Consider the following 19,382-nt stretch of genomic DNA (forward strand, 5'->3'; position numbering starts at 1 on the left):
AAAAAAAAAATTCACAAAACTTCCTGAAAGAGAATCCTTCCGGGACAAATCAGTAATGAGTATTTAAGCAACAAACAAGAGTACTTTTTGGTCCAGAATGATTGGGGCGAAACCTGCAGGAGATGGGAAGGGCTGTCAGCATGACAGGGCAGAGGGTCCAGGGAGTTCCCTTTTGTTTTTTGTTTCCTCGAAGCTGCCAGGCCTCTGCTTTTTCCTGCTTTAATTAAGAAGGACATTTATATCCTTACACTAGGCAGAGTTTGTCCGTTTTGTGGCTGGGCTTTGCACTTGATTTCTCCTAGTGTTTCTTTTCACTTCTGTCACTTACTAACAGAATCTCCTTTAAACACTCTTTTGCAGTTGGGCTGAACTTTTTGTTTTGTCTCTTTTCTTTAGAACCTGTTTCTCTTGAAAGGCCTTTAAAATTTATGAAATGTGCCAGGCACCTAAAGATGGAAATTGTTCAGGTAGAAACAATGTATAAATATATGTGGATCTGTGATACTAAGTTCAACATTTTGCTGATTCCTAAAGTTCAAGTAATGGTACTTTCTAACTTTTCACAAAGCATCAGGCTTTTTCTGTCTGCTTTTCTAGTTCAGTCTCCATGTATTACAATTAGCTAAAAATGAGCTCTCAGTGTCTAGGAAGCTCCCCCAAGTTATTGAGAGCCTGGGTGAAGGGCACAAGAAAGACCACCATCCCACCAACATGGAGCCTCTCTGGAGCTGGAGGATGAATTGCAATTGCAGATAAATTTGATACATTTAACAGATACTCACTGAGCTCCATTTGTGTGCCAGGCACTGTTCTAGGTCCTGAGCGTGCAGTACTGGACGGGGCAGGCACGGTCCCTGCTCTCACGGAGCAGTGTTCTTCCAATGGGACCTATAAGGTGATGCCAAGTGAAAAACTCACCTGTGTGTCCCTAAAATCTACAGTCCTCCCTGGCCTCCAGAACTGAAGGGAGATCTGAAAGTTAAACTAAGATTTGAAGTAAGCACGGCTCTTGGATTGTATTAAGTAATTTCTCTCCCTGTCCCTCTCTCACTCTCTCTTGCCTTCCCCACCCCCCCACCCCCAGAGGTTATGATTCACACTCTAAACCTGGATGGCAGTACTAGGGCTGACCAGGAAGTGGCATGAAAAGCCATCTCTGGCGCTGAAGTCTTCCGAATACCTGGCCTCCTCTGAGTGAGAGTAGAGGAGGAAATCTCATTGGCGTTAGCTTCCTGTGCAAACACAGGACTCAGAATAACATTGCTTGTGAGACAAAGCACTCTATACAGACTGATTTGAAGTGAATCAGGGCCTCTGTCTCCAGGATGGATTTATCCTAGGAAATAACGTCAAGGTCAGTCAGTTGCTTTGAAATAAATTGCAGCCCTCATTACTCTTACCTGATGTGAGCCAGTTGTTTAGTGGTGCAATGGTGTTTTTTCACAGTGGGCAGTGTAAGCACCAGACCCAGGAGATGATTCCACGGGCCTGTAGACATAGCATGAGCTAATCCTCTCATGACCAGCACCATGGTTCTCCTAAAGCATGTTTGCATGTGATGTGCTGGTTCCCGATATACAGATGAGGTCTCTACAGTGTCTGGATTTCCCTGTGTCGAGCCGTGGGTGGGGGAATCTGTCTTTCTGTTGGCTACCTCATTTATTTTATTCAACACGTATTTATTGTACTCACACTCTGTCAGGACCTGCTGGGATCTTTTGCTGGGGTGACAGTGGAGGGGACCACAGATTTTTTTTTATATACAAATATACAAGTATATTTGCTTCTTTTAGCTTTCAAGTTCATAGGAATGCTTACTGCTGTCCATTTGATGTCTTTAAGTCCTTTGGGTCTGGAGGTCACTATCAGATCCACCAAAGAGCTAGTGAAAAGTCTTTGAATTTGGTCTTTACTTGTGAAAATGGAGGTGCTCCCTGCAGCCGTGAATGTATTACTTTTGTGTTTGAGGGTAGTACAGGTAATCCGGAGTCTGTGTGATTCCTGAGTTCCTATAGTGAGTTCAGATAGTTCCTATAGTTGTCAAGATCTCTGTGGTTTCTGTGGATAGTGAGTAGCAAGAACTAGAATGTTAAGGGCTATCAGCCTTATCTCCAAAAAAAAAAAAAAAAACCCAGATTTATTCCATGTCTGAGTTTGGATAGTGAAAATTGGAACAGTGAGAGTTCCTTTGGCACAGGACGCCCGGATGTCCTTGGTGTGCAGGAGGGGTGACAGCTGATGCTGTAGCCTTACACAGAGCTGCTCGCAGGAGGTGTGTTTGGGGCCAGGGCAGTTTGGTTGGGCAGAGATGGACCTAGGTTGTGGTGGTGGCTTCTCAGCAAGGCACAGAGAGGGGGCCTGGGTGTGGTTTGTGCACAGGCTGCCCTGTAGATTTTAGGGAGGTTCCTTGAATGGTGGGGTTTGTTATGCCCAAGTTGGGAAAGTTCTGGGAAGCCTCCAGGCACTTCTGCACTTCTTGGACTCACATAAATGCTCTGGAGGAAGCGATGCAGTGTGAAGAGGCTGGATGTTGCAATTCTCAGGAGAAGGAATGTGGGTGGCGCTGGACTAACCTTGAGGGTTCTGTGGAGGAGCCGAGGAGCCTCTTTTCTCCCAGGGGGTGAGAGTAGGGGCCCGCCAGCATCATATGGGAAGGCTTGGCTGAGATTGGACGTAACTGCAGCCTGGACCAGAAGGACTGCTTTTCAGAGCTACTTTTTTTATTCCTTTTTTTTAAAGCCAATTTTCCATTATTGCTCAGAGTGTGCAGCTCTTCTTGCCACCTACACTTCAAATTGTATTCAAAACCTAAATTGGATGAAAGTGAATGACTTTAACCTGGTGTTTGTCTACATTTCAGTTGATTCAGCAAGCACTGAGTTAGGTCTGAGTAAAATGTTCATGTGACATCAGTATTCTTGATGGAACAAGGATGATCTAACAGTTGGAAAAATATTAATATTTAAGTTAAAGTTACCATGTTAACTCTGCTGATTCAGAGGGTGGGTTCAGGAAGCCGACTACTGGAGTTCAGATTTCAGCTTTGTCACTCCTAACTGTGCGACTTGGGCAGATTATCTAACCTCTCTGGGCCTCATTTCCTCCTGTATAAAATGGGGCTAATAATAGTTTCCATTTCGTAGTTTTTGTGAGGCTTAAATGAGATGATAATGTAAAGCACTTAGACACATTATAACTAGTTGATACATTTTCATAAAGAAAGAAAGCAGAAAAAGACCAGGTGACCGTCAAAGCTGCTTCTCACCCTGAGCTCCTGTGTGAAGTGGGCTTTGTACGGCAGAGTGAGGCCATAGGGGGTGGAGGGAAGACCCTTGGACCTAAGCTGAGTCCACTTCTGGTTCTGCTTCTGCCCTTGGCTAGTTATGGGGCTTTATGCAAGCCCCTTCCTCTCTCTGTATCTCAGTTTCCTAATCTTCGAAACGGGACGTGATGTGATGACGATGACGATGGAGGGGGCTAATAGGTATTGAGTGCGTATTGAGTGCGGGCATCATGCTCTGTGCTTTGCGTGGCTTACCTCACGACTGTCTTGTGAGTAGGTGTTACAGGTAGGGAAACCCCGTGTGACAGATGGGGAAGCCGAAGCTCATAGTTCCTTCTCCAGGGCTACCAAGCTGTGAAGGTAAAGCTGGCCTCATCTGATAGTCTTTGATTCTGTGTGTCAGATGTTAGTAGTTCTATAAGTAGGCCGCCTTCTTTTGCATATGTTTCTGATCATATTTACATTTTGGCTAACGCTTCCTGGGTTGTCTTAAGGAAAACAATGGCGAATAAGTTTGAGGTTTGAGGCTAAATTGTAGTTAATAAGCATTTCTGGAGTGTTTAGGTATTTCTGTGAAAGTAAATAGTGAGTTTTCCCCCACCATTATTAAATAAAATCTTATCTAAGGTGCTTTGAACTTATGCAAGGCAAAGCTGTGTGTAAATACTACAGTGGTAGAGGCTTTCTCAGCAGAGCTCTCGAATGAGGCCCTCTGTAGCCAAACATGTGGGTGGAAAACAGGCATGTCTTGCAGCTGTAATTACCAGCTGGCTGTAGGTTTTTCTTAAATATTCCCCTCACTGGTGCCCAGGTGTTTCAGGAACCTGGCGATGGCCGTATAGGTTGGTGCTAGGGAGCACAGGGTTGAGGTTCTGCAAGCTGCAGTCACCAGTGTTGGGCTGGCGTTTGCTCTTTTGTCTCCAGCTTGCTCTCCCAAAGCCCACTTTCAGCTGCAGTGTGGGGTAGGTAGTTTTTCTTTTTCTTTCTTTCTTTCTTTTTTTTTTTTTTAATTGGGGTATAGTTGCTTTACAATATTGTGTTAGTTTCTGCTGTACAGTGAGTAGGTAGTTTTTCTGTGTTACGTTGTCATTTGGGAGACCGACCCAAATAGAGGCCTTGGTCAGTGACTTGGCAAGGGCATCCTTTGGCACTACTTTGCTAACCTTGAGCTGTCCAGGTGTTCTGGCTTTTACATTTGGGGGAAAGGTGATGTGGTGACAGACAACCTGGGCAGCTGCTCAGATAATCTACTTTCCACCAGGGAGTAAAAGTTCTGGTTTCAAGAGGCACACGAGTGTCAACAAGGGGCCAGTGTGCAGGTTTTCCTCTGTGGAGGATGTGGGAATTGCCTCCTGCCTGGGTGTGTCCCAGAGGATTTGTGCTGTGGAGGTGATATAATTATGAAGGCATTCTCTGTGCTGTTGTGTAAGCTACAGCGAGAACTGTGGTGGGCCATTCCAGTTCTCTGACCCCAGTTAGAATATGAATCAGCAAAATTGTGGCTGGAGTTCCATCTAATCATCTGCGTATCTTTTAACCACTAAGATATATATTTAGTGACTAATGATCTTGTGCTCAAAGTGCCATCTCCCACACAAGTCCCCAAAAGTCTTAAAAAAAAACCAAAACACCAAACACCAAAAACTACTGGCTCTGAGTGTGGACATTGACTTAGAAATACATCCTTTTCCCCTCTTTTTCCCTGCAGGATTTGCCATCTTGGGACCCCATGGCTTTCTTTACTGGGCTCTGGGGCCCCTTCGCCCACGTGAGCAGAGCGCTGAGCCAACGCTGTTTCAGGTAACTTTTCCTATTAAGTTCTGAAAGCTGTGTCTTTAAGTAAGCCTCCCATCAGGGTGGGGTATTGGTGACTAGAGTGGGAGTGGAAACTCAGGGAGGTAGGCTTGGGGTCAGGGAAATCTAAAGGCAGAGATGGAACTGGGGTTTGGTCAGGCCAGGTGAGGGGGATAAGTAAGGAGGCGATATTGCTGTTGAGGATGGGATTGGGAATGGATATGGAGAATGATGAAACCTCCATCCTTGCCAGACTCTTATAGTGAATCTGACGTCTCTCAACCCTATCATTCCTCCAGTGCATTAAAACCTTCTCTTTTAAGAAAATGTATATATATACATTTTATATACACTTTATATATATACACACACACATATACACATATATATTCTCTATATATACATATATGTGTATATATAAATATATACTCTATATGCATATATATGTATATATTTACACAGATATACTCTATATACATATATATGCATATATACACATTTTATATATATATAAAGTATATATCTGTATACTTTATATATATATGAGTATATATACTCATTCTTAGTCACATTGCTATACACTTGAAACTAACAGAACGTTGTAAATCAGCTATAATGCTTCATTTTAAAAAAACATATAAATAAAATAAAAGGGGGGAAAAACCCTTCTCTCTTAAAAATGGAATCTATATATATATTTTTTTAAATCACATACTTATTACCATAAACTCAAGCATGATGGAAGTTTGACAACCTCTCCCCTCCCCGTTTAGATGCTAAGCCAGGGCGGAGAGCACAGGTTGCATTCCTGTTGGCAAACATGCCTTTTGGCCCTGTTCGTGCACTCATTCCGCAAGTGTTTACTGAGCCCTGTGCCCAGGGTTGGTCATAGAGAGATGAATAAGAATTGCTTCCTGCCCTGGAAGAGTTCTCACAGTTGGCCACGGGAGCAAAGTTGGAAACAAATAACTCTAAGAAAATGTGACCAGTATAATAATAGAGGCTTGTACACTTCTTTGGAAGGCCTGAGGCAGGGGCTGCTAACGGAGGAGGAGGGTAGCAGCTGCCTTCCCAGAAGGCACATGGGGGCAGGTCCTGTCCAGGCCCCCAGGGAGGGCCAAGAGGCTGGGCACGCTTGGAGAGCTCCAGGGATACCCGGCCGTCGGGGCTCAGAGTGAATGTGTGAGTGGCAGGATAGAGGACCTAAGAGGGCAGGTACGTAGAGGCCAGGTTGTTGACAGTGTATACAGTGGGGAACCACTGACCAGTCCTGAGCAGGGGAGTGGCCTCCGTTTTATATTCTAAAAAGAGCTCTTGCTTGGCAGAGTGAGGTGCGCAGGGAGCTGGTTAGGACACCAGCGTAATAGTCTTGGTGTAAGAGAGTGAACTACTGGGTGGAGGAAGTGTCGACGGGGGTGGAGGGAAAGGACAGAGGTGTTTAGGAGTGGTGTCAGTAGAACGGGGTAGCCCGTGTATGGTGATGGAGAGAGGTTTATGGCTCAGGAGCTGAATTTTCTGGAGAAGCCATCATCTAGGCAGGAAACACAGCAGTGGGAGGAGGTTTGCAGGGGGAGGCAATGAAGTCACTGTAGGACCTACTGAGTTTGTAGCATCTGTAGGACACACGAGGAGTTAGAGTGGAAATATAGGGCCGAAAGATAGGAGAGAAGTGGGGCTGGAGATGGAATTTACTAGCTGGAAACAATGGGGATAGAGAACCTTGCCCAGGGTAGGCATGTGGAATGACAGAAGAGGATGCCGGGTCACCCGGGAGAACACCAGCACTAGGGTCCTAGTGGCAGCAAACTAGAATTTCCACTGTCATCAGATGGCTTAATAATAGCTTTTTTGCCTTTAATAGGTACTCTTTATAGTGGGGAAAAATACATTAAAACAAAAGATTGTTACCTTGACTTATTTTCAGTTTCTGCGATGTTGTGTCAAAGGACTCCCTTAGCAGACATACTCACTTGTACCTTCTGTTTCTCAGCAACATGTAGATGGGACACTTGGTAGTCAGTGTGTTCCGGGGGAGCAGGTTTTGCAGGCTAGGCAGTGGGCGAGGCCTGGCCCATAAGGTATCCCCTTAATCCTCAGAGGCTTTTTGGAAACCAAAGGCTTTAAATTAAGTCTGCTGTGCAGTTTGTTGTAACAGAATATCAGGTCCTCTTTAAAACCCATCCAGATCGAGGTCCTGACCCGGCAGCAGAAGCCGTGAAGAACTGTGAGGGCACTGCCTTGGGCACAGAGAAGGCTTCCCAGTCACCGCCTCTGTCAGGGCCCTGCTAACGTGCACGCTGCCAAGCCTGGTCTGGCAGAGGCCTCTGCGCCCTGACTGGCAGAGGCCTCTGCGCCCTGACCGGCAGAGATGCAGACCTCAGACTCTTTTCCTCTTCTGCCAGCACCACTGCGAGCCTTGGTGCCATTCAGAAGATGACGCGGGTGCGTGTGGTGGACAACAGTGCCCTGGGAAACACCCCGTACCATCGCCCTCCTCGCTGCATCCACGTCTATAACAAGAACGGGGTGGGCAAAGTGGGCGACCGGATCCTGCTGGCCATCAAGGGGCAGAAGAAAAAGGCGCTTATTGTGGGGCATCGTATGCCCGGTCCCAGGATGACCCCCAGGTTCGACTCTAACAACGTGGTCCTCATCGAGGACAACGGGAACCCTGTGGGGACCCGAATCAAGACACCCATCCCCACCAGCCTACGCCAGAGGGAAGGCGAGTTTTCCAAGGTTCTGGCCATTGCCCAGAACTTTGTGTGAGCAGAGCCCAGGCGCCGGCTGCCTGGGGGCTCATGGATGGAGCCGTTCTGAGAGCTGTGCCTCTGCTGAGAGGGAGCCTGGGGCGCAGTGTGCTGTGAGAAAATAAATGTTTTCCTGTACGTTTCTTCCTGAGCTTTCTGGGTGTGGCCATGGGGTCAACGGTACTGAAACAGTTAAAAGGTCCCACGTGAGATGGTGGTCTTTGCCTGCAGTAGCCTGTGAACTCACCCAGGATTATCAGACTCTGGAAAACTGGGGTACAAGCCAAATGCCAGTTTGTAGATATGCAGTGGAATATCACTTTCTAGCCAGGCAAACTGTTTATTTGCCTTCCAGAGTGTCATCTTCCTGTGTCAGAGGGCCGGAGGTGCTAAATGGGTATGAAGGTGACTGGGTTGCTGGGTTAGCGTGAATGGAGCCGGGAGACCGTTTCCTCCAGCACAGCGTGGCCTCCAGCCTCCGAGAGAACCCGCACCGTGATCCTTCCTCCACCATGGGGTGCCCTCTGCTAGGCACCGGCTGCTTCTCTGTGCCCAGAGCAGACAGCTTCCTGCCTTGACTCCTGGGGAAGTGCACTAGCTCCGGTGTTTGCAGAGCACCAAATCGTGGGCCTATGCAGGGGATTCAGTGACAGTTTACCTCCCATTTGTTTGTTGGTCTCCTTGGGGAGGTTCTGGGGCCACTCCCTTAGTCTCTTTAAATGGAATCTCATCAACTTATTTCTAAAGTCACTCCTTTATTCATTCAAACTGTCCTGGGCACTTCTCATTAAACATTCCAGTGGCCTCTGAGAGGCAGAGTGGCATGATGATTAAGAACACACGCTCTGTAGCCAGACTGCCTGGGTTCCAATCCTGACTCCACCACTTACACGTAATGCCTTTGGGCAGGTTATTTTGCTTCTTACACCTTCTGTTTCCTCACCTGTAAAATGGGGATATGATAATGGTACCTGCTTGATACGGTGGATGTAAGAAATGAGTTCGTGCCTATGAGTACCTGGCGATAATAAGCACTTGATAGGCATCAGCTGTTTTCTGTCATCATTGCTCTGTGGCTGCCAGCGCTGGGAAAGAGAGGTGAGGATAAGTACGTGTCCGTGCTCTCCTGGACAAATTGACACAGATCACCTAATGACTCCAACACATGCAGATCCCCAAGTGTAACAAGTGCCTTCGTTGGAGAGGTTAGACTTTTTCCGTGGGACAGGAGGTGGCTTCTCTGAGAAAAGGTTGCATCGGCTGCCTTTTGAAGAATGAATAGGCATTGTGATAGAATAGTGGCTACCTGGGGGAGTGGGGAAGAGCATAGACCACAAAGGTCACAAGGGAAACTTATGGGTGTTGGAAATGTTCTAAATCTAGATCTGGGTGGGAGTCACGTGAGTGTATACATCTAAATAATTACTGAGCTATATACTTCAGTGCACTGTACTTTACACCTTAGTAAAAATAAATGGACAGGCATTAGCCAGGTGATAGAGGAGGGGAAAGTGTTCCAGGCAGAGGGAAGAGCATATGCAAAAACCCTGTGGCAGAAGGGAATGGGGTGAGTCCCAGGGACTCAAAGGAAAAGCCGATGTGGCTGGAGCAGGGCGAGCAGGAGGGACTGTGCTGTGGGATGGGGCTGGAGAGGCAGGGCCAGCCAAACCTGGGAAGCCTTCCTTATCCTGAGGGCGTTGGGACGCTGTTGGAGGGTATTCAGCAAGGAGGGTCAGGGTGGTGGTGGGGGGAGATATGGTTGGATTGACTGTGGAGTGGGGCTGAGGGAGTCCAGAGTGGACGAATGTAGGCTTTGCATGATGATGACCTGCTGGCCTAGGGTGGTGGTGAAGGAGGGGAGCAGAAGCCTTTAGCGGGTGCAGTTGACTGGGCTTGGCAATGCGTTAGGATGGTGGGGAAGGGCCAAGAATGTGTCTCAGGTGTCCAGCTTCCGCGCCTGGATGGTTGGTCTTGCAGAACACCAAGCTGGGTGCTCTGGGAGAGGCCTGAGGGTGGGGGAGGCCGAGCAGCTGAATGGCGTCTGAATGGTGGCACCTCTGAGATGTCCAAGAGGTGTCAAGTAGGTAGCTGGATGTAAATAGTCTCTTAAATTGGAATAGCACTCAGTGTCTATTTTGAAAGCATTTATGTGTACGTGCATTCTTGGTATTCCTCACAGTCCTTCGGTCTGGCGGCCACTGGTCCCGTGTTTTACATGAGGACACTGAGTTTCAGAGCTAACGTGGCTGTTCTGGCTGTTCTCAAAGCCAGATCCTATGACTCCACGCAGGGGTCTTCCCACAATGTCCGGGGGTCTTACTTTCATGGTTGATAAGTCCTTGCCATCTTGAGCTGATTCTCACTAGCTGTGAGTCTAGAGGATAATAATCTGGTTTTCCCGAATTCAGTGGGTACACTTGGAGCCTCACCATCTCAGCCTTGACTGCTGGGAAGCGAAGGCTCTTCGTTTTCCATCTTCCTGGTCGGGTCGTGCACCGCTCTCCAGGGCTGCTCTGATTAAAGGCTGATTCAAGGTGCCTCTGGGTGTTTTAGGGGCTATATCAGCCCTCTCCACTGGGCCCTCTGGAAGGGCCGGCGGACTCTGGCTGACCTGCTCTGCTTCAGCAGCTGACGCTGGCCACGGAGGAGGAATCGTCTGCACCGGGGCCTGCTTTGCCAGGGGGGAGTGTCTCCCCAGCTGCAGCAGCTGCTACTCAGCAAGTTCTTAATTCTTCTGCTTTCTGGGCTGCTTCCCGAAGGCTGGGGGAGGAAGAGACCCCTGTCCTGAGGGAAAGGAAGGGCGGGATTGCCATTCTCAGCCTGGCCCCACCTGCTCAGGGCATGGCCTTTGCTCTGACCAGGGCAGAAGCTGCCCTCTAGCTTTGAAGGGCACTCGCTGTCTAGGGTCGGGCTCACTTCTTCCCCTGCCCTTAGTCAGCAGAATGTGCGTCCATCCTTTCACGGGTCTACAGGGCACCAGCTGCCCCGCTCCAGCCCCGCTCCTGCCTCCCTCCTGTGGAGGTTTGCGGGAGTCTTTCAAATGACTGTCCTGCCATCCCCCCTCAGCTCAGGTCTTCCTTGGGCTTAAACACTCTTCCCAAGGTGTTCTGTGCTGACCGCTGGAAGGCTGTGGTTTCCAGGGGCTGGGGGCCAGAGACCGCTCCCCGACCGTGACGCAGGCCCTGGCAGCACACAGCCCAGAATAGCCTCAGCTCTGCTGCTTTCCCAGCTGCCCTATCACTTTGCAAACTGGAATCTAATTTGCTGTCCACCCTCCCCGCCCCAGTCTCTCAGTCAGTACCGCTTTCTTTGCTCATGAAATATTTATAATCACAGATTATGTTTCCCTATGAGTATAAACTTGCTTTTGTTTTTTTCCCTTCTATGCCCTTAAGACAAGTCAAAGAGCCTCATCTCTCTGGGTTCATAGACCTCATCCAAGCGTCTGCTGCAGCGGCCGGCTCCACCCACAGGTTGACTCCCTCTGCCGCCCCACTGCTGAAGAAACGTGGAAAGCTGTACATTGGGGGTTGTGGTTGGGAGACCTGGGTTCCAGTTGGGCCTGTGCTAACTAGCCATGTGACCCTGGGCGAGTCACCACCTGGGGAGCTGGGGAGCTCACCCCGTGGGGGCTTGGTGCCTCCACTGGTGGGCATGCCTCTAGGGTCACCAGGCACGGCTCTGACTGCACCCTTGCCCCAGCGACCTTGGAGGGTGTGCCCCTGGCTGCAGATGGGGACCTGGCCGAAGAACGCAGGGCTCACCCTGTCACCATCAATACTCCTGGAAAAGTAGCCAGAAGCCAACCACCTCCCATCTGGGTGGCGAGGCGCTCGCATAGCAGGCAGTTCCCTCCTGAAACCCTCAAGCCCAGCCCTGCTTTAGTGAGGTGCCCCATTGGGGCAGAAGGGAGGGGGTGCCCCCTGGTGGGCAGGATGCCCCAGAGACCTGGTTCCTCCAGAATCAGAGTGAGGAGGAGGCCCCGCGGGGCATGGCTGGGCCTCAGCTGGGCACAGCCTCCTTAGCTTCCCTGCTCCATCCTCCCATTGCCTTTCTTGGCCGCTTGTTCTCTCTTGTTCTTTCTCAGTTGCTGAGAATTCTTGTTTTTGACGAAAATTGCATGATATTGGAATCAAATGCTTACCTGAAATTCAAATCTGTCCCAGCAGCTGCATTTCTTTCCTTCCCCTAGTCTTGTGATTCAATCTTTTAACAAAAAATTTCAGGATTTCATTTTATTCTTTCCCACCTGGAGGATGGACCACAGTTCACTTCCCCTCAGTATTTTGGACACTTGCTGAATTGTTTTGCCAAATATTAGGTAATTTTCCAAATTAGGTGGACTTTCTAGGCTCAAAGTGAAAATGAGTTTGCTTCTCAATTTTCAGCATCAAGCCAGTTTCATTATGACTTTTTAAAGCCAGTGGTTTCCAGCCAGATTCGGTGATAACCTGTTGTCACTTGCTTGATATCATGACAGGCTATCTTGTAAGACATACCACAAGCTTTTTCTTTCTTTTTTTTGGCTGCGCTGGGTCTTCGTTGCTGCGCGTGGGCTTTCTCTAGTTGCGGTGAGCAGGGGTTACTCCTCGTTGTGGTGCGCGGGCTTCTCATTGCGGTGGCTTCTCTTGTTGCGGAGCATGGGCTCTAGGCACGCAGGCTTTAGTAGTTGTGGCACGAGGGCTCAGTAGTTGCGGTGTGTGGGCTCTGGAGTGCGGGCTCAGTAGTTGTGGCACATGGGCTTAGTTGCCCCACGGCATGTAGGATCTTCCCGGACCAGGGATCGAACCCGTGTCCCCCTGCACTGGCAGGAGGATTTTTAACCACTGGACCACCAGGGAAGTCCGTGCTTTTTCTTTTTTAAATGAAAATGAATTTAAACTTATTTTGAGAATTTCATAAGAACCCTTGAATAATTGGGATACCCCTGGATATTATGAAACTGCTTGGCAGTTGATTTTAGGCCAAATATTTATATGGCAGATAGATGCAGCTCTTGGTCAATCGAGACTGGTGATCTGGTGTGGGATCAGAGCCATCCTGCCCTCTCCCTGCTCTGGGCTCCCTGGTGATTTGTACCACCTCCTAGGGCTGGAAGAGGAGAGAAAGAGAGACCTTCTCTCCCAGTGCTGGTCTTTTCAAGGGATTCCATGCCTGGCCTCCCATGGTTTCCCGGACTGGGAGTGGGCGGTACTGACCCATCCCCATGGGCTAACCCAGTGCCCTTCCTGGCTGGCACAGAGCAGAGGTTTCGTTTGTTCATATACCTCACTGGCACTGTCCTTACCCAGTTACATTAACTCATCGGTTTGCTGCTAGTTCTGGTTAAAGGTTCGCTAGGGAAGAAGAATGAAACTCCTGCTTCAAAAGAGATTTTAGAGTTGTCTGTGGATTTCGTTTCTCCAGGCTAGGTCCCTACAATAGACAAACGATTAAGAATTACTTACATGGTTCTCCATTTATTTGAACAGTGTTTGCTGCAGATCTGCTGTCCCATAGGCTTCCCTTTGTAATTAATTAAATTGCTTTCTAGTAGGTAACTGCTTTCAGAGAGACAGTCCACCGATATATATTTTTTCTTTTGTAAAATAAAAAAATTAATTTTAGTCTTACCCGTTCCCTTTGTTTATAAGATATATTTATGGTTTTAAAAAGTCTGGTGCTGAAGCACTTAGGGAGTGAAGTGTCATGATATCTGCAAGAAATTACCAGTTGATACATCTAAGTGAGGAGTATTTGGAGATTATATTATTTTTTCAACTTTTCAAAGGTCTGACATTTTCAACATGTTACTAATAAAGGTAATAAAAAGGAATGACTGCTTTTTAAAAAATAAATTCTGGGAGGAGGAATCAAGATGGCAGAATAGAAGGATGTGGCTCTCACCTCCTCCCACAAAAAACAATTCTGATGATAAAACCAAACCTGTGTGTGAAACGTGTTTGCATTGGCCGGGGCCCTGGCTGGCCCCCAGAGCTGTGGCTGTGCACTGGCTGATGGGGACGGGACAGTTCAGGCAGCAGGAGCCAGGGCTACCAAGTCCACTCACTGCTGCCCATGCACCAGCTTCTGACCTGGCCGTTCTCACCACCCTCCCCACTTCCGGGCCAGGGCTTGGGTTGTATTCTATAGGAACGTGGCTATATTATGTCTTTTAACTCTGTGTTCCCAGCACCTGGCACATAGTAGGTGTGCGGTAAATGTCAAACTAATAGATTTCCTCTGTTCAAGTCTGTGTTGCGCTTTTCAAGGTGAGGAGAACTTTGCGCTTCCTAAGTAACACTGTTAGTCGATGTGTACTTTGTTTTGGGGAAGGCATAGGGTACCTCTCTCGCCAAGGGCATGTCATAGCTAACCCACCTGTGGCTTGAGTTCATTTCAAAACAGAACTGGGGGTTTTGTCTCACCCACGTGGTTTGAACCTTTCACTATGACTGTGTAGACTTGGGGGCTGAGGAGCCCCCCGAATTCCACAGAGGAAAGTAGCAGATTCAATCAGACCTTGGGTTTTCTGGTGCCTAGTCCTGTTCTTTTCCACAGCATCACTAAGCACTTCCTTTCACCACTGAGTTTCAAAACATGATAAAAAAAAAGAATAAAAAATAAATAAAAACATGAGGAACTTTCTGAAAAATACATTTGGATGGGGCCATATGTACCCAGCCGGTAGGGGTAGGAAGCAGCATTGCTTGTGAGCAGCTGGCAGGATCGGGGCTCCCTGGTGAGCATATTTCCCAAGGTGTGGTGACCAGGCTGTTGGTTGTGCAGCGGTGATGGGATCGGGAGGAAGCAGGTTTGTGATGCTGTGTCTGAAACCTCCCCTCTGACCCTTTAGGTCCCCCACTGGGTCCGAGGGCTTCAGAGCACCTCACAGCCTTCTGCTGATTAGCAAGGTGCTTCCTCACTGGGGTCCTTGTGGTCTCTGAATACTGCTGTGAGCAAACCTCTACCTCTGCAGAGCCCTTTCGCTGTACAGGTGCCCCCATCTTTGTGATCTCACCTCGTGCCTACTGCTAAGGCTTCCTCCAGCTGGGTGGTAGGTAGGGCTGAGGTCCCCCTGAAAACGGAGCAAGTGTGCAGTGGAATTGAGCCCAGTGTTCTTATTACTCTGTGCTTGCTATGACTGGTACCCAGCCCCCCCGCCAGACACAGTGCTTTTCACACCTCTTTATAATTGATAATCCCCATGGGCTCCGGAACAGTGTCCATCCTGTTCGTGGCTGTCTCCCCCATGCTCAGTAAATGCACAAAAAATATGGAGAGCCCCAGTAAGTTAATGACCCCCCAAAATGTGCTCTTTGACCCCTAGGACCTGCTCTTTGCACAATGCCCTAAAAACAATAAAACATTGGAGAATAAGACCTACAACCTGCCCAGTGGTGTCATCAAGTTAATGACCCCCAGCACATGCTCTGCACACACACAAAAACAATCATTTATGGAAAGGTGACATTTCAAGTGAAAGACCCTCATGGTACTGAGACCTGAAATAATTTTTCCAAAGTGCCATGACAGTCCTGGCCTCAACATGTAGGGACAAGAAAACTCCGGTGCCCAACCTGGAGGAGGAGCCGATGATGTCTATTCAAGAAAGATACAGAAGGTCTTCTCCCCCTCCCCTGTCTTCCTCTGATTATGAAAATGTAACCCACTGAAGTAGTCGGGGCAGCGCAAAGCTTGCCTGCCTGCTTGAAAGCCTCACCAGCATCCTATTCTAATAAATCACTTCTTACCTATCAAAAAAATATTGAGAGCTCAAAGGTTAAAATTTGGATTCTCAATTTAGGAGTCTTTACAGATGTCTAGTATAGGAGTCAGCAGAAATTGACATTTATGGTATATCTCCAAGGACCGGTGCTGGGTAGCGTTGCAGATCTGCATGTAGATCCTTACCCCGTGGACTTCACCCACGCTGGCGAGATGCCCAGCGTTTCCTGTTCATAGGCTGTCTTCCCATGCCAAGTCTGGACTGATAACCCTGTTAAACTGGAATTCACGTTCGTGTTCAAAGAATCAGTGTGTGCTTCCTTGGAGAAAACCCATGATGAGGTGTGGCTTTTGGCCATGCCTTGGGTATCTCTTACCAGGACTAGCCAGGCATGAACAAGGAGCCTTTAACTGCAATTTGGTTTCTAACTTTTCCAAACGTAAACTACTTTAGTCTATTCCTAAACTTGCTTTCAGGCACACAAAAAATTTTAATACCTTCAAATGTTCAGGCAACAATAAAAAAGATAGTTATGAAGCACCTTATAAGGCCATAGTTTCTACGGGGTGCCGAGGGCAGCAGTCCCTTCAGGCAGGTGGATGTCTGTGGGATGGATGGGAGGGGGAAGATGAACAGCTCAATCCTTGGCTCAAGTTCATTGGGTTAAATGATGTCCTTGGAAGCAGTCAGCTTAGGCAGGGGACAGAGAGAAAGGGAGTAGGAGGAGAAAAGAAAGCGGTGCACGTGATGGAAAACGACAATGTGTCACCATAAATCGGCCTCAGCGTTCATCAGTGCCCAGGCTGCCGGTTGCTTCTTTTTGACAAAGCTTTTCCACCTTTCTTTGTCTTGTTTCCTCCACTCTCCCTACCCAGAGGGTTGTAGAATAAACAAGTTTACTAATGGATTAATGTTGAATATTTTACTCTTTTTTGTGTGTGTGTGGTACGCGGGCCTCTCACTGTTGTGGCCTCTCCTGTTGCGGAGCACAGCCTCCAGACACACAGGCCCAGCGGCCATGGCTCACAGGTCCAGCCGCTCCGCAGCATGTGGGACCTTCCTGAACCGGGGCACAAACCCATGTCCCCTGCATCGGCAGGCGGACTCTCAACCACTGCGCCACCAGGGAAGCCCGAATTTTTTACTCTTCACCATGTTTAGGAAAAAAGAAAGCTGTTCAAAGGGTAAGGCAATGGTTCTCCACGGGAGACACTTGGCAGTGTCTGGAGACTTGGTTTTCACAACTGGGGGTGGCATCTAGTGCCTAGAGACCAGGGACGCTGCTAGACATGCTACAGTGTACAGGACAGCCTCCATGACAAAGAACCACCAGCCCCAAGTGGAGATGGTGCCAAGGGTGAGAAACCCTGGTGTGAGACTCGGTGGGACCTCTTGTGTGTAAGGGGACAGAGGACACCTGGGAGTCACTGTGAACCGTTGATTCCTAAGTAACAGTGTAGAATTATAGGAATGGAACCCACACTGGAACCCTTGCAACTCTGCACTTGGCTGCTATTTATCTGCCCATTGCCCTGACTTGAGCCTTAGAGGTAGAGCAGGTGATGGAGAATCTAGAAGGCTGTGGCTTGCCAAAGGGTTGAAAAATAGAGTCAAGGCCATCAGAGCACTGGGGCATCTGGCTCACAGAGTGCAGATAGTGGGATGCGGTCCACACGAGAGGCTCTGGGCTGGGGGTCGAGGTCAGCAGCTTGTGGGCTTGCCTTCGTGAGTCACTTTCCCCAAAACTTTGGCTTCTGCCCCTGCTCATTCTCCATGACTGTCCTGGCAGTGGCACCAGCAGCCTTCCTACCTTACAAATCTCACAACTTTGGGGTCACTTTTGGGTTTGTCCTGCTGTTCCCTGTCCATTTTTAGTTTTCACAAAGTGCTACCCATTCTCTTACAGCACGGTGGTCCTCCTCGTCCATCCCAGGGCCCCAAACCAGTCTGGGCATGCTGCTGCCTAGTCACTGTCACAATCCAGCCATGCACCGGAGGCAGCTCTCAGTGTAGAAATCTCATCTCTTCATCCATCATCCCATCTAGAGGCCTGGGGTCTGTAGCGCATGGTAGTAGGAGCAGAAAAGAAACACCATTGTATTGAGAAAGCAATGTATTGGGGGCTTACTTTGTGCCACTGTTGTACCAGGTGCTTTGCACTTTCTGTTCCAAGTAGTCTCTACGGTGACACTGCGGTCACTGTGCCTGGGGTATGTTGCCCTGTCTCACTGTGCAGCTCTCGGCACCCAGTCCTTAGTGGGTTCCCAGATGGAGAGCGTGGGTCCTTCCCCACCCCCAGGAAAAGCTGTCTCTGCTTCTCCAAACCCATCCCTCAGCTGGAAAACCCAGGCCAAGGCAGCCCTGCAGAGGCCAGACTCTGCTCGCCCGTCCCTTCAGCGTGAAGTGTGGTTTATCCCTCCCAGAAACCGCACCTCCCTTTGTCTCTCCAGCCCCGTCCACTGGACCCCTGCCTTTCCATCAGCACACGCCCCGCTGAGCCCACAGCTCTGGCTGTGCACGTCTTTCACTCAGAATGTCCTTTTCTCCTGGAGTGGAGGCCAGTCAGCCTATGGAGCCCTGATCAGACGTCTCAGCAGTGAAGTTCTGATCTCACATTTGTTGCCTGGGGCTTGACATCTTAACTTGCTCCTCAGAGTCCCTCTTTCCCCTTTCCACCCTGCTCCGTGCCCACGAAGCTGACCTACATGACGGACCAGGGGCTCCCTCGCCCTCTGATTTCCAGCTGGGTTTGGCCAGTTGCGGCACCAGCAGGAACTCAAAGGACCAGAGGAAAGAGAGGGTTTGGGGTCTTTGGCACCGTCACCCCTGCTTTCTCCCTGCAGGGCTGGCCACAACCCTCAGGCATATGTCATAGCTTCTCATGGCAGCTCTCCTTCCGGGGGCATTGGCCACAGCCTGTGGTCCACTGCCCTGGTCCACACCTTTGTAAATCATCACTTTGTCAAACCCTCCTCAAATGATCTTTTTTCTTTTTAATAAACTTATTTACTTATTTTTGGCTGCATTCGGTCCTTGTTGCTGCGTGCGGGCTTTCTCTAGTTGCGGCGAGCAGGGGCTACTCCTTGCTGCGGTGCGCGGGCCTCTCACCATGGTGGCCTCTCCCGTTGCGGAGCACGGGCCCCAGGCGTGTGGGCTTCAGTAGTTGCGGCACGTGGGCTCAGCAGTTGTGGCTCGCGGGCTCCAGAGCACAGGCTCAGCAGTTGGGGCACACGGGCCTGGTTGCTCCATGGCACGTGGGATCCTCCCGGACCAGAGATCGAACCCGTGTCCCCTGCATTGGCAGAGGGACTCCCAACCACTGTGCCACCAGGGAAGTCCCTCAAATGATCTTAATAGAATGTGCACCTCTGTTTGCTTGGACCCTGCCCCATGCAAACACTTACTGTTTGTCCCCAGATGGACAAAGTATGGTTCCTGCCCTGGAGAAGCTCCCGGGAGGTGGCAAGATGTGTTCATTGTACGGTAAGTGCCACGCAGCCATTAGCCTGGGAGATTCAGAGAGGCTTCCTGGGGGGATCTCTAGATGCTGGATGGTTGGTCAGAGTTAGCCAAGCAACAGTCTTTCATCCGAGCACCTTTCATCCCAGCTGGAGCCAGAAGTGTGATACCCAGTAGGGTGTACAGGGACCTGCCAGCAGTTTGGGGGCCCTAGAGGGCAGCAGTGAGTGTGGAGGCGGGCGGGCCCAGCCAGGAGCCCAGACTTAGACCTGTCACTGCCCTGCTTTACACGGCCAGGGCCTCCTCGCCCCAGATGTGCATTATCAAGATGGCCCGGTGCTATGCAGAGGACCCCTCTAAGGGAGGGTGCAAGGGGCCGGCTGGGCAG

The 19,382-nt window shown here is 49.4% G+C and overlaps 1 protein-coding gene across 3 annotated transcripts in view; it reads left to right on the top strand.

Annotated features, from left to right (window-relative positions):
* The window catches only part of MRPL14 (mitochondrial ribosomal protein L14), a 12,108-nt gene extending 4,143 nt beyond the window's left edge, over nt 1-7,965 (top strand). Inside the window, exons 2-3 of one of the 3 annotated variants that reach the window (XM_060109261.1) lie at nt 4,992-5,083; nt 7,480-7,965. In XM_060109261.1, the coding sequence (XP_059965244.1) occupies nt 5,013-5,083; nt 7,480-7,846 (438 nt within the window). In that variant the 5' untranslated portion in view covers nt 4,992-5,012 and the 3' untranslated portion in view covers nt 7,847-7,965. Of the gene's footprint in view, nt 1-4,991; nt 5,084-7,240 lie in introns of those variants that run through there. The other 2 variants (XM_060109258.1, XM_060109259.1) reach the window with 2 other exon arrangements.
* Nucleotides 7,966-19,382: the final 11,417 nt, after the last annotated feature.

Source organism: Mesoplodon densirostris, chromosome 10, assembly GCF_025265405.1.
Source record: "Mesoplodon densirostris isolate mMesDen1 chromosome 10, mMesDen1 primary haplotype, whole genome shotgun sequence".
Lineage (NCBI taxonomy): Eukaryota > Metazoa > Chordata > Mammalia > Artiodactyla > Ziphiidae > Mesoplodon > Mesoplodon densirostris.